The sequence below is a fragment of the Diabrotica virgifera genome, chromosome 9 (assembly GCF_917563875.1).
Source record: "Diabrotica virgifera virgifera chromosome 9, PGI_DIABVI_V3a".
NCBI lineage: Eukaryota > Metazoa > Arthropoda > Insecta > Coleoptera > Chrysomelidae > Diabrotica > Diabrotica virgifera.
In genome coordinates this window covers 15,759,782-15,774,303 of record NC_065451.1, presented here as the reverse complement: position 1 = coordinate 15,774,303, position 14,522 = coordinate 15,759,782, and the positions used below count along the sequence as shown (strand labels likewise).

At 33.2% G+C, this 14,522-nt stretch overlaps 1 protein-coding gene across 1 annotated transcript in view; it reads right to left on the bottom strand.

Moving 5' to 3' along the window:
• The window catches only part of LOC126892547 (ADP-ribosylation factor 4-like), a 76,646-nt gene extending 62,528 nt beyond the window's left edge, over window positions 1-14,118 (bottom strand). The window contains exon 1 of the mRNA XM_050662108.1: window positions 12,792-14,118. Within this exon, the coding sequence (XP_050518065.1) occupies window positions 13,187-13,726 (540 nt within the window). The 5' untranslated portion in view covers window positions 13,727-14,118 and the 3' untranslated portion in view covers window positions 12,792-13,186. The remainder of the gene's footprint in view (window positions 1-12,791) is intronic.
• Between the last annotated feature and the right edge of the window lie 404 nt (window positions 14,119-14,522).

Sequence of the window (14,522 nt, the reverse complement as noted above, 5' to 3'; positions counted from 1 at the left end):
GTGATTTATTTCAGATATAATAATATCACAAATTTCAAGTGCAGTTCGTCGCTTTGGATCCTCTGCAGTAGTTTTTCTTTTTTTTGCTGTTGATGTGCTTGGTACTTCTGATTCCAAAATAGTATTTCTAATTATTTGGATATTGTTGTTAAAAGACAGGATACAATTTTTGACAGATATAACATCAATGTCTCGCATTTGCAATTGTTTAAACAATATATCAACATGGGGCATTATTTTATGGAAAAAATTTAACCAAAATAAAAAATGCTCATCTTCCAAATGTCTTTTTAAACCAGTTGCTTGATTTATATTGTTACCATCTTGCTCCTCATCAATAATTTCCTCTAAGCAAGATTTTAAATCATCTTTATAAGTGTATACAATTTCAACACATTTTGTATTGAAAGCCCATCGAGTAGGCGCAGCTTTAGGTAGCCTTACTTTAACCACTCTATCCAGAACCATCGTACGTTTTGGAGATCGGCCGAAAAAGGACGAAAATCCGTGTAAATTTGCAAAAAATATTTTTATCGGTTTGTGTTGACTCGCCGCTTTTTGGAGGATAAGATTAAATTGATGGGCATAGCAGTGAATGAAGTGTGCATTTGGGTATATTTCTTTAATTTTTGTTTGTACTCCTCCCAGTTTACCGCTCATGACTGATGCACCATCGTAACTTTGGGCAATCAATTTTTCAGGTGCTTCATTAATTTTTAATAATTGAAGTTCTTCCAATATTACATTAGTTAAATGTTGTGCTGTAGTACCTAGGGGGTTAACAAATTTCCAAAATCTTTCATGTACAATACCAGTTAATACATATCGCAATATGATAATCATCTGCGTTTTATTGGAGCTGTCTGTGGTCTCATCTACTTGAATGGCCACAAAATTTGTCTGGCCAATCTCCTTCATGATATGAGTATGCACAATGGCTAACATTGATTCTAAAATATCGTTCTGAATTGTTTTCGATGTTCCTTTAAATACTGTACTTTTTTCAATGTGTTCTTTAAACATTAAATCCAGTTCAGAAACAAAATCGATAAGGCCCAGAAAAATTCCACGATTATTGGAGCTGTCACTTTCGTCATGACCGCGCAATGCAATTTCGAAAACTCCACAAAATTTTACACAGTCGATTAGTTTGTTTAAAATATACCTATTTTTAGATACCAATTCATTAAAGTCATGCACAGATTTACGATATACACTATCAAGTTGCTGTCTTATGTTAACACGTCCTAAACTTGCGTAACTCATTGATGAATTTATATGAGTAGTTGAAGAGGCATGTTTTGTAATTTTCACTTTTAAATGCTTAATGTCAGTTACTCCATTTTTCGCCCATACAGCGTCATTCGAAAACAGTAAACACGGATAGCAAAAAAATGCATTTCTCACACTGCAGCCACAAATCCAATCACACAAATTGTACATTGATTCTTTAAAATATCTTTGAATGTCCTTACCCCTATCCTTTGTTGTTTGTTTTAAATTCATGTTTGGTTTTGGTCGACCACTTTCTTTTTTCTCAAGCCGCCGTTCATAATTTAGTGTTCCAGCAGATTTTAAGGCAATTATTTCGTCAACAACACTCATCTTGTTTTTGTTACAATCACAAAAAAATCCAACAAAACAAAATAAATTACGCAAATACGCCGCGATCGATATAGACCTGCCGTGAAGTGCGGTCAGCAGACGGTAACTAACTAAACGTGAGGCCGTCGACTCTACTAGAGGTATACGACGGAAAGGTCACTCCCACTCTCGCCCACGAAATTGCTATCTGCCGTCTCTTTTCTATTTTACATGCATTTGTCCATAAGCCATAAGAACTGTATATAGACAATTTAAAATACGGCCCAGCCACGGGCTTGTGTATAGCGCGAGGCGCGACGTTATTATATCTATTATATTTGTTTTGCCAATGCAGACTGCTGAGAGAGAATTTTATATTTCAGAGTGAAGTTTTAGATAAAAGATATTTTTAATAAAATTGGTATTTTTATGAGATTATTTTAGGGGGGTCATTGACCAATTGACCCTAAGGAGGAGCCGCGCTTGCAAATAACTACTATCTACCACTAACTATCCACTGTTTCTAAATCTACTAAAGTAACAGTAATGTATCATTAATGAAAAATGTGTAAAATCATAGACCTACCTAGTATTTGTAGAATATAAGACAGTCCAGTGTCTTATAAATCATTTCAAGAGGAATAAAAAAGCAATTTTTTCTTGTAGGTACCCTTTTCTTTTAATTCTCCTTTGGTACCTTAATTCCCATTTTAGATTTTGGGGAACTCATTTCATTGTGTTTATATACCCCATATTTATTGAAGGAACCCAATCTGGATTGTTAGTATCAGTTAAGTCGGCTGGTTTTCCTACAAGATTAGACTGTTAACATCTTCAAAAATCGTTAATGTTCAAATGTTGTAACTTACCAGATATAAGATGATTACAGGGGAATTTCCATTTTGCTAGTAAAATCTTTATATTTTATTGCATTTTACCATTGTTGTTGTTTCTCAGATGATAACTATAACTTATTTAGTTAAATTGGTTCAGTTTTGTGCTTAGAATGTAGCACTGATGGTAAGTGGTAAAAGCTAACTTTATCACGATTACTTTGCATTTCACACTTCAAAACACAACACCAATGAGGCATATTATCTTTCTAAATTAATACTTCCAGAGAAAATGTTAAATTAATCTTTGTACAACAACTAAAATGATCTAAAACCATAAGAACCTGATAGAATAATATTCAATGTTTGCCTTCCAGTAGCCATCAGGGTTGCCAGATGAAGTGAAGTAGAAATCGTGAAACTCGACTACTGAAAATCGTGTAAAATCGTGTAAAGTCGGAAAATGCTTAATAAACCGTCCTTGAATGGTTACGGGTCTGCGCAGTAACGAAAACTGTGTTACTGCGCATAATTATTCGCTATCGCGCATGCGCGGAACCATTCAAGAACGGTTGGTGACACGAAGCGTTAAATACCGCTATGAATTCCAAGATTTCATTGGTTAGAACTACCCACGTGATATCTGTGTTCCTATTGGTCAAATGATTAAGAATGACAGAGCGGGATATTTAAATACCAATATTGTATGCAAAGTGTCGTTTCAAGAAAACAAGTCAGCTGACTGAGGATGATGGATAAATATTAATTTCTTGTTTATCTGACAATTTTTATGATAGAAATAAGTGTGGTAGAAAATCAAAATGTATTGAAAAACGGTATTGATTAAAAAACACTATTTATTCGTTTCTACTAGTCTTCTTTCTAGACTGTACTGGACTGTACCTAGTCTCATAAAATATTTCTTTTTATCTCATAAAAAATATAAACAATTATTGTATAGTTATAATATGTATTCTTTTTATTTATTTCAGTTGTTCAATACAAACACGGCAGCCCTAGAATAGATCTTATAAATTAAATTATAAATGCATGAAAATTAAAAAGAGATAATTTACATAAAAGTTAATATACTGGATATGGGGAAAAGTAATTTAGGGGAAATTATATGTTATATTATATAATAATTATGATTTTCTTCGGCATTTTGTGAAGTATAGGGCATGTTGTGTCTTGTGTCCTTTTAAAAAGTCTGAAATTTCATTTACATTTGGATTTTTAAATGTATCACGTATTAATATGTTGCTACGATTTTTGTTCCTTTGTGGAGAAAAACCGTTCCTGTGGTTCAATGTTTTTACATATTGAAACCTTTAAAACACTTTCAATTTTTTTTGCAAATTTTTATTAAATTTTTTGTTGCATGTAGGTATATTTGACAAAACAATCTAAACATTGCTGTCACTTAAATTATCTAAATCGGGTGTATGTATTTACAAGCATCGTCAAATCTTCATGATCTTTTTTATTGCAAATTAAATTGATGTTACTTAAATCCTTAAAGTCGTGGTTTCACTATCAAATAATTTGATCAAACAGTTTGAGCAAACTCAGGAAGTGACGTCACAACTGGAGTTTGTTCAAATTATAAAAATCTAGTCGTCACACTATCAGTTTGAACAAAGTTTGTATTGAGAGTTGTGGTAGTAGGTACATATATCAAAACCCACAAGCATTCCAACACTTTAGCGAATAATAAGCCCCAAACTCTCTATTGTAGAAGGGAGTTAGTAACAAACCAAAAAGAAATCAAGTCCTGATTAGGAAAAATCTAGAAAACAAACAAGAGTAACTATTGGCTACAAAAGCTGCTGTACAAAAATCAGTGTGCACGCTGAAGAAAGCAACGCAGGGAATGATAACGAAACAATTTTAATGTGTAGCTAGGCCATGACTGATAAACATATACAGGGGCTCACAGCTTAAATGATGCAGTCACTACTCAATAAAGCTAGCTTGTGTCAGTGGCTCAATATTTATTAGAAAAAACTTACATACTGAAAGTAGGTAAGTTAGTATGAGTCTTCTAAAATAGCATAAGCTATGTTTTGGGTTTCAAATATGCAATAATTAACAGCCTTAGCGCCAGTGTATCCTTTTAGATACACACTGTCCTCAACACTGTGTACCGAAAAAGATACACATGGCTCGTTGTGTTCGATCTGTTGTGTCACCTAAAAGGACACACTTTCTTAAGTTTTTATATGTAGAGAATAATGCTATGGCCTGAGCCAATTTCCTGGTATAACTGGGTTTGGCCTTACGACATGAAAAGATAGGTTGTATGTAACTAGAAATTCATATGAAAAATGTTGTCATGTATGGGCCAAAACAACTTGCTCCAACTCATTATACAGGGAAAGATTCAAGGAAAAAGAAGCATAGGGAGACGCAGAATATCGTGGCTGCGCAACCTGAGAGAATGGTACAGTTGTACATCAAACGAACTTTTCAGAGCAGCCATCTCCAAAGTCCTAATAGCTAAGATGTATTGTCAGAGAAATAGCAAATAATCCCAAAAAAGTGCACCAAATTTGAGAGATGAGGTGGAAAGAGAGTTTGGAAATAGATGTAACCCAGAAACAATTAGAGGGATATTACAAAAGAATAATCTACATAGCTGAACTGCAAGAAATAAATCTTCTATCAGCCAAAGAAATAAGCAACAAGGAGTTTTGTTTTCTTTATTAATATTCTCCTTTAAAAGTTTACATCATTTTAGCTGATATCAAAATCATACACAAAATAATTAAAAGATTATTGTTATTTAAGTATGGTATATTTGAAACCCAAAACATAGCTTATGCTGTTTTAGAGAACTTGTAGTAACTTACTTTCAGTATGTAATTTTTTTCTAATATTGAGTCACTGACACAAGCTAGTTTTATTGAGTAGCGACTGTATCATTTCAGAATTGAGGCTGTGAGTCACTGTAGGTGCAGTAGAATAATTTTGCTTATAAATATTATCAGTAATAATATTTACATCAAAATAAAAATTCCATCACAGCTGATTGTCATTTGTCTTTATTGCTTAATTCTCTGACCAATACGAACACAGATATCACGTGGGTAGTTCTAACCAATAAAATCGTGGAATTCATAGCGGTTTTTAACGGCTCGTGTTGGTGACTGGCTAATATTTATACCTTCCTAATATTTTCAGGGGATTCCCCTATATTTTACTTTAGTGTAAATGAGTACTTAACTTGAGACTCTCCCAATGATGTTTATGTTATCATTATGGTATGTTATGATTAGGCATGAAAGTCGCCCCGAGCGTTAACAAAGTGTCAAAGCAAAATCGACCGACCTGCTCATGGTGGCGGTTTTTTGAAATTTTATAAGGACGCTTTGTGTATGTTTAAATGAGACATTTAAAAAAAAATGCCGTGTCACGCTAGTGATATTATGTATTAATATAAACAGAAAATAAAAACGCACTTAATCTGATATAAATTCTTCACTTTCCAATATTGATTATCAGTTCGATTTTGTATACATAACCTCACTATCGCAGTTTATGTCAATAAATCTTTATTAACGCAAAAGAAAATATTTTTGTTGCACTATAAATTACAGTATAAATTAATAACTAATGAATTCTAACAATTTTTTTCGGTTATTATCACTACAAAATAAAATATTCAAGTTTAACAAAATAATCCCATAAGACTCAATGTTAAAACGTCCTTACAAAATCTGACAGCGTGTCACGTGACTGTAAGTAGAGGGGAGACGCACGGAGCCAATATTACAAATTTCCGAGGATTTATCTTTCTTTGCAAAGTAATTTTTAAACAATACAGGGAAGTATTAAGTGAATTTTAATAAAAATGTATTAAAAATACTACTGAAAATTTTTAATGGTAAAAATCGTAAGATTTCGTACTTGATTCGTGTAATCGTGTAAAATAGGAACAAATCGTGTAATTACACGATAATTCGTGTAATATGGCAACCCTGGTAGCCATATTGATTTAATTTTGACAGCATCTTGGAACGGCCTGTTGACAGTCAAGGTTATGTTTTTGTTGTCATGTCAAGTCAAAGGCAAAGATCGAAGTTGAACCCTTGTTGAACCAATGAACTGTCAATACTATGGAGACCTGTAAGAAGGAGTGGAAACGCAATGCATCGTTTGTGGGCTAACTTTTCAACCTCTAATTCAACTTTCAGCAATCGCCGCTAGAGGCGCAAGTGTTCGAATAGGTGCTACAAATACATTAGCTCTTATGGACTTATTTAATATTTAACTCATTTTATTTTTGTTTTTAGCGTAATTAGACATTAATTTATTGGTGGATTGTAGCTGAATATGTTTTATGCCAAAAACAAATTATTTTAACCTTATAACATATCGACGTGTGGTAAAAAGTGTATTCTTTTTATACCATTGTAGATGGAGATGTGACATCAAATTTAAATTTGTCATTACTTTAATATGTAGGACAGCTTATTTTGAAGCGGAAATATTTTGTCACATTATCTAACTGCCACATTTTTATACCAATGGTATTTCAACTGCAAATTAATTTTTTAATATCTTTGTAACTGATATCAAAAAGTTTGTTAGTTGAAAAAATTGACTTAACTGTACGTAATTGTTTTTAAAAAGTTTAAAAAGTTATTTAAATAATTTGAAGTTTATTGATCAATTTTTTTTTAATTATTCTTTTTATCAAAATTGAAACTGCTTTTTCTTTTGAATACTATCATTTATCTATATTCTGAAAGCTTACCTATCAGATGTTTAAATTTAGTTAATAAAAATATATGTCTATAAACTACGCAGACGATAGTCTGACTTTTATAAAATTAATGTTAATTTTTGTGAAATATTTTGTCTCAAAAAATGCATTGTTTCGACAGAAAAACTTTCCAAGATCCTCCTACTATTATCACTATAATTTTCAGGTTAAAATAAAAACCAATAATAGGGACAAATTTTATTTACACCGAAGGAAATAACATACAAACGAATAGGTATAATCCATGAACGTTATAAATAACATAAAGACAAATATTTATAAAAAGTCTTTATTAACTTCATTAAGTTCCCTTTTGAATTTTTTATCGGAACGATAACTCGATATAAATCCCGGTACGAAGCAAGTTCTTTTAGTGTAAGCTTTGTTGGCACTCATATTTAAATAATATTAACCACCAAAACCAATAATCTTATATTAACTACGAATAATTAATTATTTTCGAAATTTTCACATTCACTCCAATGCAAAAGTAGCATCTATCTCTACGCCACCGCCGCCCTAGCGAGAAACCAAGCAAACAGGCAAAATCGTGTACAAAAATTTCAAGGTCGTCCTATCTCGATTCCTCTCCTCTGTGTAGGTCTCCATAGTCAATACGGATGGAATAGGCACAAAGACAACTAATGCAGCCACGATACAAGAGAGAGGTCCTAGAGAGAGACAGACAAGGTGGTGGAAACTTTGACAGGCCGTGTAATTTGAGTTGCCTATATCAACTTAAATCGGGGAAATATAAAAGTCTAAAATATAAAAGTAACATAAAAACATAATCAAGGACTTCTTCACTTTGTATAAAACAGTCACTAATTTAGTATTTAAATAGTTTTAAAATTATTTAACTCCCAAATACTTTAGGAAAGTAGGTATTTGTTTTGATAAATACAAATAACAATTCTGAAAAGTATCTAAACACCAAGTACGGCACTGTGTACTCTATTTATCCCCTAAATACAAAAAAGTGGTTAAATTTTGAAATATGTACTGCCAATCAGCATTAGGCCTTAGCCAAGTTAAAATATAAGTTAAAATATTCAACGAACTGTAAATACTGATTCAATCGAGTCCATTTATATAGGCAACTTAAATTACACGGCCTGTCAAATTCTCCAACACCTTGTCTGTCTCTCTCTAGGACCTCTCTCTTGTATGTTGGTGTTATGGAGACCTACACAGAGGAGAGGAATCGAGATAGGACGACCTTGAAATTTTTGTACACGATTTTGCCTGTTTGCTTGGTTTCTCGCTAGGGCGGCGGTGGCGTAGAGATAGATGCTACTTTTGCATTGGAGTGAATGTGAAAATTTCGAAAATAATTAATTATTCGTAGTTAATATAAGATTATTGGTTTTGGTGGTTAATATTATTTAAATATGAGTGCCAACAAAGCTTACACTAAAAGAACTTGCTTCGTACCGGGATTTATATCGAGTTATCGTTCCGATAAAAAATTCAAAAGGGAACTTAATGAAGTTAATAAAGACTTTTTATAAATATTTGTCTTTATGTTATTTATAACGTTCATGGATTATACCTATTCGTTTGTATGTTATTTCCTTCGGTGTAAATAAAATTTGTCCCTATTATTGGTTTTTATTTTAACCTGAAAATTATAGTGATAATAGTAGGAGGATCTTGGAAAGTTTTTCTGTCGAAACAATGCATTTTTTGAGACAAAATATTTCACAAAAATTAACATTAATTTTATAAAAGTCAGACTATCGTCTGCGTAGTTTATAGACATATATTTTTATTAACTAAATTTAAACATCTGATAGGTAAGCTTTCAGAATATAGATAAATGATAGTATTCAAAAGAAAAAGCAGTTTCAATTTTGATAAAAAGAATAATTAAAAAAAAATTGATCAATAAACTTCAAATTATTTAAATAACTTTTTAAACTTTTTAAAAACAATTACGTACAGTTAAGTCAATTTTTTCAACTAACAAACTTTTTGATATCAGTTACAAAGATATTAAAAAATTAATTTGCAGTTGAAATACCATTGGTATAAAAATGTGGCAGTTAGATAATGTGACAAAATATTTCCGCTTCAAAATAAGCTGTCCTACATATTAAAGTAATGACAAATTTAAATTTGATGTCACATCTCCATCTACAATGGTATAAAAAGAATACACTTTTTACCACACGTCGATATGTTATAAGGTTAAAATAATTTGTTTTTGGCATAAAACATATTCAGCTACAATCCACCAATAAATTAATGTCTAATTACGCTAAAAACAAAAATAAAATGAGTTAAATATTAAATAAGTCCATAAGAGCTAATAGGTTTGTTCCAACACGACCGAGAACCGTCAGGAAACGGTAACGATCCTGCGCAGTAAAGAAAATCCGTTCCAACAAAAATATGATCGTCATCGGATCGTCCTTCCCACTGTTCCAACAAGATTTGTGATCTTTCGGTGACGGTTTCGTGATGATCATTTCAGTAATCGGGCAAATGCATAATGTGCTGGTTGGACTGACTTGAGCACTAGGATTTAATTCTTTAAATTTTTTGAGCCTTTGATCGACTAAAAGCACACAAGCTGTCACCAACAAAAATGACAAATATATGATTACCGTCATGGGACGATAACTGGGCGATACAATTACGAACATGCGCACAACAAACGGTACAAGCAGTTTCGTGACGGTTTTTGGGCCGTCCAAAAGTTCATGTTGGAACAAACCTAATGTATTTGTAGCACCTATTCGAACACTTGCGCCTCTAGCGGCGATTGCTGAAAGTTGAATTAGAGGTTGAAAAGTTAGCCCACAAACGATGCATTGCGTTTCCACTCCTTCTTACAGGTCTCCATAGTTGGTGTCAATCTTGCTTCACTATTTGAATGGGACATGGCCATTCCATCCGTATTGACAGTTCATTGAGTTGAACGCAGGGTTACCAGGTCTACTGATTTTTCAGTAGAACTACTGATTTGAACTCCAATCTACTGATCTACTGATCACTGTATAAAACCTACTGATTTGAACTCAAATTTACCGAGCTACTGAAAACTTCTACTAACAAATCTAAAAAATTTAAAACCCAACATCCAACAAGGTGTTAATCTTCTTTGGTTTCACTTTACCTAAATTTCTAAAAATAGTCGGTATATGGGATGTTTAGAATTTGTCATGGTCATCAATAATGATGTCAAGTGGCTACTGTGGCTAGCCTTAAGATAACAAAGGGACTCTTGCGTTGAGAGAGAAAAATGTGTCACGTGTTTCCAATTTAGGACTACTCATACAACCAAACCCATCCGGTATTGCGACGCCTCGATATAATTTATGAGGTGATTTATGAATGAGTATCTGATGAATAGATAGGTGCTTTATTTTTTGCTAAAAAAAATGGGTAATTTTTGTCTTTAGTACTTTGTACTTATTCTGTTTCCAATTTCCAAAAAGTTCAGAGCGTGCAGAAAAACTATTTATTTAGCAAATACAGTCCCGGCGCTAGGGTATGAGACGCCCGCCTGCAAAGCTAGTTTAGGCGCCCTTTTAGGTTTTTTTTTAATTAGTATTTTGTATAACACCAGCACAAAAAAACTCATTTTGGCGCCCCCCAAAAAGGGGCGCCCGCCTGCAGTGCATCCCTTGCAGGCCCGTTATCGCCGGCCCTGAGCAAATAAATATTTTTTGATGTTTTCTGGCAATAGTAAAAATGTATTTTGAATTAAGTAAATGACATACGACATACCTACATTCTCCTTTTTGTGTCAATTAATTTAATTCAATAATTTTTTTGTACCCTGTATAAATAATTATCTTAATGTTTGAAGCAATAAATGTTTATTAGCAATAAATGTTCAAAATTATTTTATTCTAACTTTTACGCGCTCACTCTAATATAAAAGACCAAATAAATAAATATACATAGTATGTAAATGTCTGTGAAGGCTTTAAAAATACGAGATTACTTGGCTGCGTCCGTAATATAAAGGTGACCGTAGATACCTGGTCTGGATCCCGCGTATGAAAAAAACGTTGATTAATAGCAAGCTGAAAATTTGTTAATAGCTTAAGGGTGTCTAGTCGGATAAACTTTGATATATGGGAACACTGGAACAGGGGCAGTTTTAACTGTGGAACAGGTTAAAAATTTGAAACGGTCAGACCACGAAAACGGCACATTTATTTTGTCCGACAGAATAGACAAACTCTCCGAACAGAGATTAAACTTTCATGCAAAAATCAGACTGCTATTTATCACCTGTCATAATTCCTGTCATATGACATATTCTACATGTTCCACTCATTAAAACGCCCGTTTGGTGATAAATAGCAGTCTGATTTTTGCATGAGCGTTTCAAATTTTTAACCTGTTCCACAATTAAAACTGCCTCTGTTCCAGTGTTCCCATATATCAAAGTTTATCCGACTAGACACCCTTAAGCTATTAACAAATTTTCAACTTGCTATTAATCAACTTTTTTTTTCATACGCGGGATCCAGACCTATAAATAGAATAGATTGGAAGCATTTGAGATGTGGAACGTATCGAAGAACGCTGAGAATCTCCTGGACAGACAGAATAACCAATGAGGAAGTATTAAGGAGAATACAGAACAGCAGGGAGATACTGGATTCCATCAAAATAAGAAAACTTCAATACTTGGGTCATATAACACGTGGTGACAGATATGAACTCCTAAAATTAATTATGCAGGGAAAGATTCAAGGAAGGCTCAGCATAGGTAGGAGAAAAATGTCCTGGCTGAGAAATCTCAGAGAATGGTTTGAATGCAGCTCAACTGAACTCTTTCGGGCTGTAGTGTCGAAAGTGAGAATAACAATGATGATTGCCAACCTTCGTCGCGGAGATGGCACGTAAAGAAGAAGTAGATAGTAGATACCAGTTCATAAATAAGCGAATCTACATAATATAATTAGTTTGGAGAATTTTAAACTGGCCGTTATTTAAAAACTGTCCGTTAGTAGAAGTGGCCGATTTTAAGAGGTGGCCATTAACACAGGTTTTACTGTATTATAAATGGCTTAAAAAATCTACTGATGGCTACTGATTTTTTGAAAGCAAAACTACTGAAGACATCAAAACTGACCTGGCAACCCTGGTTGAACGCAAACCAAGTAGCAGTTTGAGAGCACTTGTAATTTACAAATAGAAAATGGCGGACCTGAGATTTTCTGGAGAACAGATGGGACAGTTTATTGATTTTTACTGATCATTTGAATGGTCGTGGAATGTACACTCAAGGAATATCATAATATCAACAAAATAAATAATGCATATGAAGCAATTGCAGATATAGTGAATATTTCCTTTGAATCACTGGTATTCAATGTAAAAATTCGCAGTTCTACTGATATCTCGGATCAGAGTACTCATAAATGTACTTAAATCTGGCTTTAATGAATGAATGAATAGAGAGAGGAAAGACAAAAATATTGAAGTGAATTCCTTAAAAAATATACACAGTCAATAAAACAAAAAATAATCTCTGAAATTAGACTATGGCGGGTATATAACTGGTATGATACATGTTATGTATAAAAATAATGTGTGAAATTGCATAAATGAACAAAATCAGAGAAAAATGTAATATTTACCTAAACTTTCAATAAATTATACACAAATCCTGAAAAATATCAAGAGTTAAAGATAAGATTAATACTTTGGCTGCGTTTAGAGATATTTATAAACTTGCATTGAGTGCTTTACGAGGCATATATATCCAGTAATGCCACAGTGTATTACAACAAAGTCGATGCAGCCAACTGTTGGTATAATAGGAGGTCTATTTGTCTCGTAACACGAGCCAATGCATTATATAGTGGTTTAGCTAGATTTTGGATAAAATGATCCATTATTTGATGATAGAAACATATAAAGTTATCTACATAGAAGCAATATTGTATGAATTCTACCAAACTGAGGCAAAAAAAACAGGATTTTACATTATCAATAAAAAATATAAAAGCTACTCTTCACAACATCTACCTATTCACTTGGCCAACTCATTCGACAACCAATCTAGTCCTTCATACAAACCATTCCCTTGAGTAGCACATGTGGCTTGTATGTACCACCTCCTATTCTTCAGGGTGTGCAACTTAAGCTTATCGGTCAATTCAGCAGTGGACATCAAGTTCGGTAAATCTTGTTTGTTGGCGAATATTAACAAAATGCAGTCTCTGAACTCGTCCTCTCCTAATATATTGTGCAATTCTTCTTCGGCTTCCGCGATACGGTCTCGGTCGTTGGAATCAACCACAAAAATGAGTCCGTCGGTGTTGGCGAAATAGTGTTTCCAGAGTTTTCTGATTCTCGTCTGGCCACCTACATCCCACACCGTGAAAGATATATTCTTGTATTCTACGGTTTCTACATTGAAGCCGATGGTTGGGATAGTAGTTACGATCTCATCACCAAGCTTCAATTTGTATAAGATTGTGGTTTTACCGGCAGCATCGAGTCCTACCGTTAAAATTCTCATAGGCTTTTTACTAAACAACCTATTAAACACTGCTATGGTAAGACCCATGGTAAATGCTTTGTATCACTACACTAGAGTTTTTCAGTTCACTGTTATTCGCGGTGTGCAAGTACTTGGAAGGGAAACGAGAAACGACAGTCAGCGAGTCGCGGAGAAATATTACAACCATAGAGAAATAACAAGTTATTTCCTTGTTGTTATTGCCTTGTTGTATAGCCTTGTTGTTATTTCTCTATGATTGCAACTATCTTAAATAATTCATATTTTCAATTGAAATTGTCAAATTGACCTATATTTCATACCTTCTGTCATTGAAGCAGAAAAATTATATATTGCTCCACAATATCGATATGATATGCAATTATTATATAAAGGTAAATTTAATTAATTGTATTTTGCTTGCAGTACTGCATTTTAATAACTAATTTTATTTAGTACATACGTTTACATAGATATATAATACTCTAGATTGCGCCCTGCGATCTTAAAATGGGTGACGGTTGCGACAGAGATAAATGAGCCTATTTGGTCGGTAGTCTCTTTTTAATTTAAGGGGAATATCGACGACGTGACTATCCCACTTTATCGAGTAATATGCGTTGACAGTTGGAGCGGGTGGTGACGAGAAATGGTCTTTGGTCTTCGGACGTGGATAATCGTGGTTCGAATCCCATACCAACTTTACTTTTTTTATTTTTATTTAATCAATATTGCGTTTATTAGATATTTTTATATCTGAAAAATGGACCTAAGTAAATCTAGCAGATAATAAATGTACCTATGTATAGTAAGTTAATATTGGAATACATAATTTGTGAACTGCATAGTAAAATAAAAGTCATTC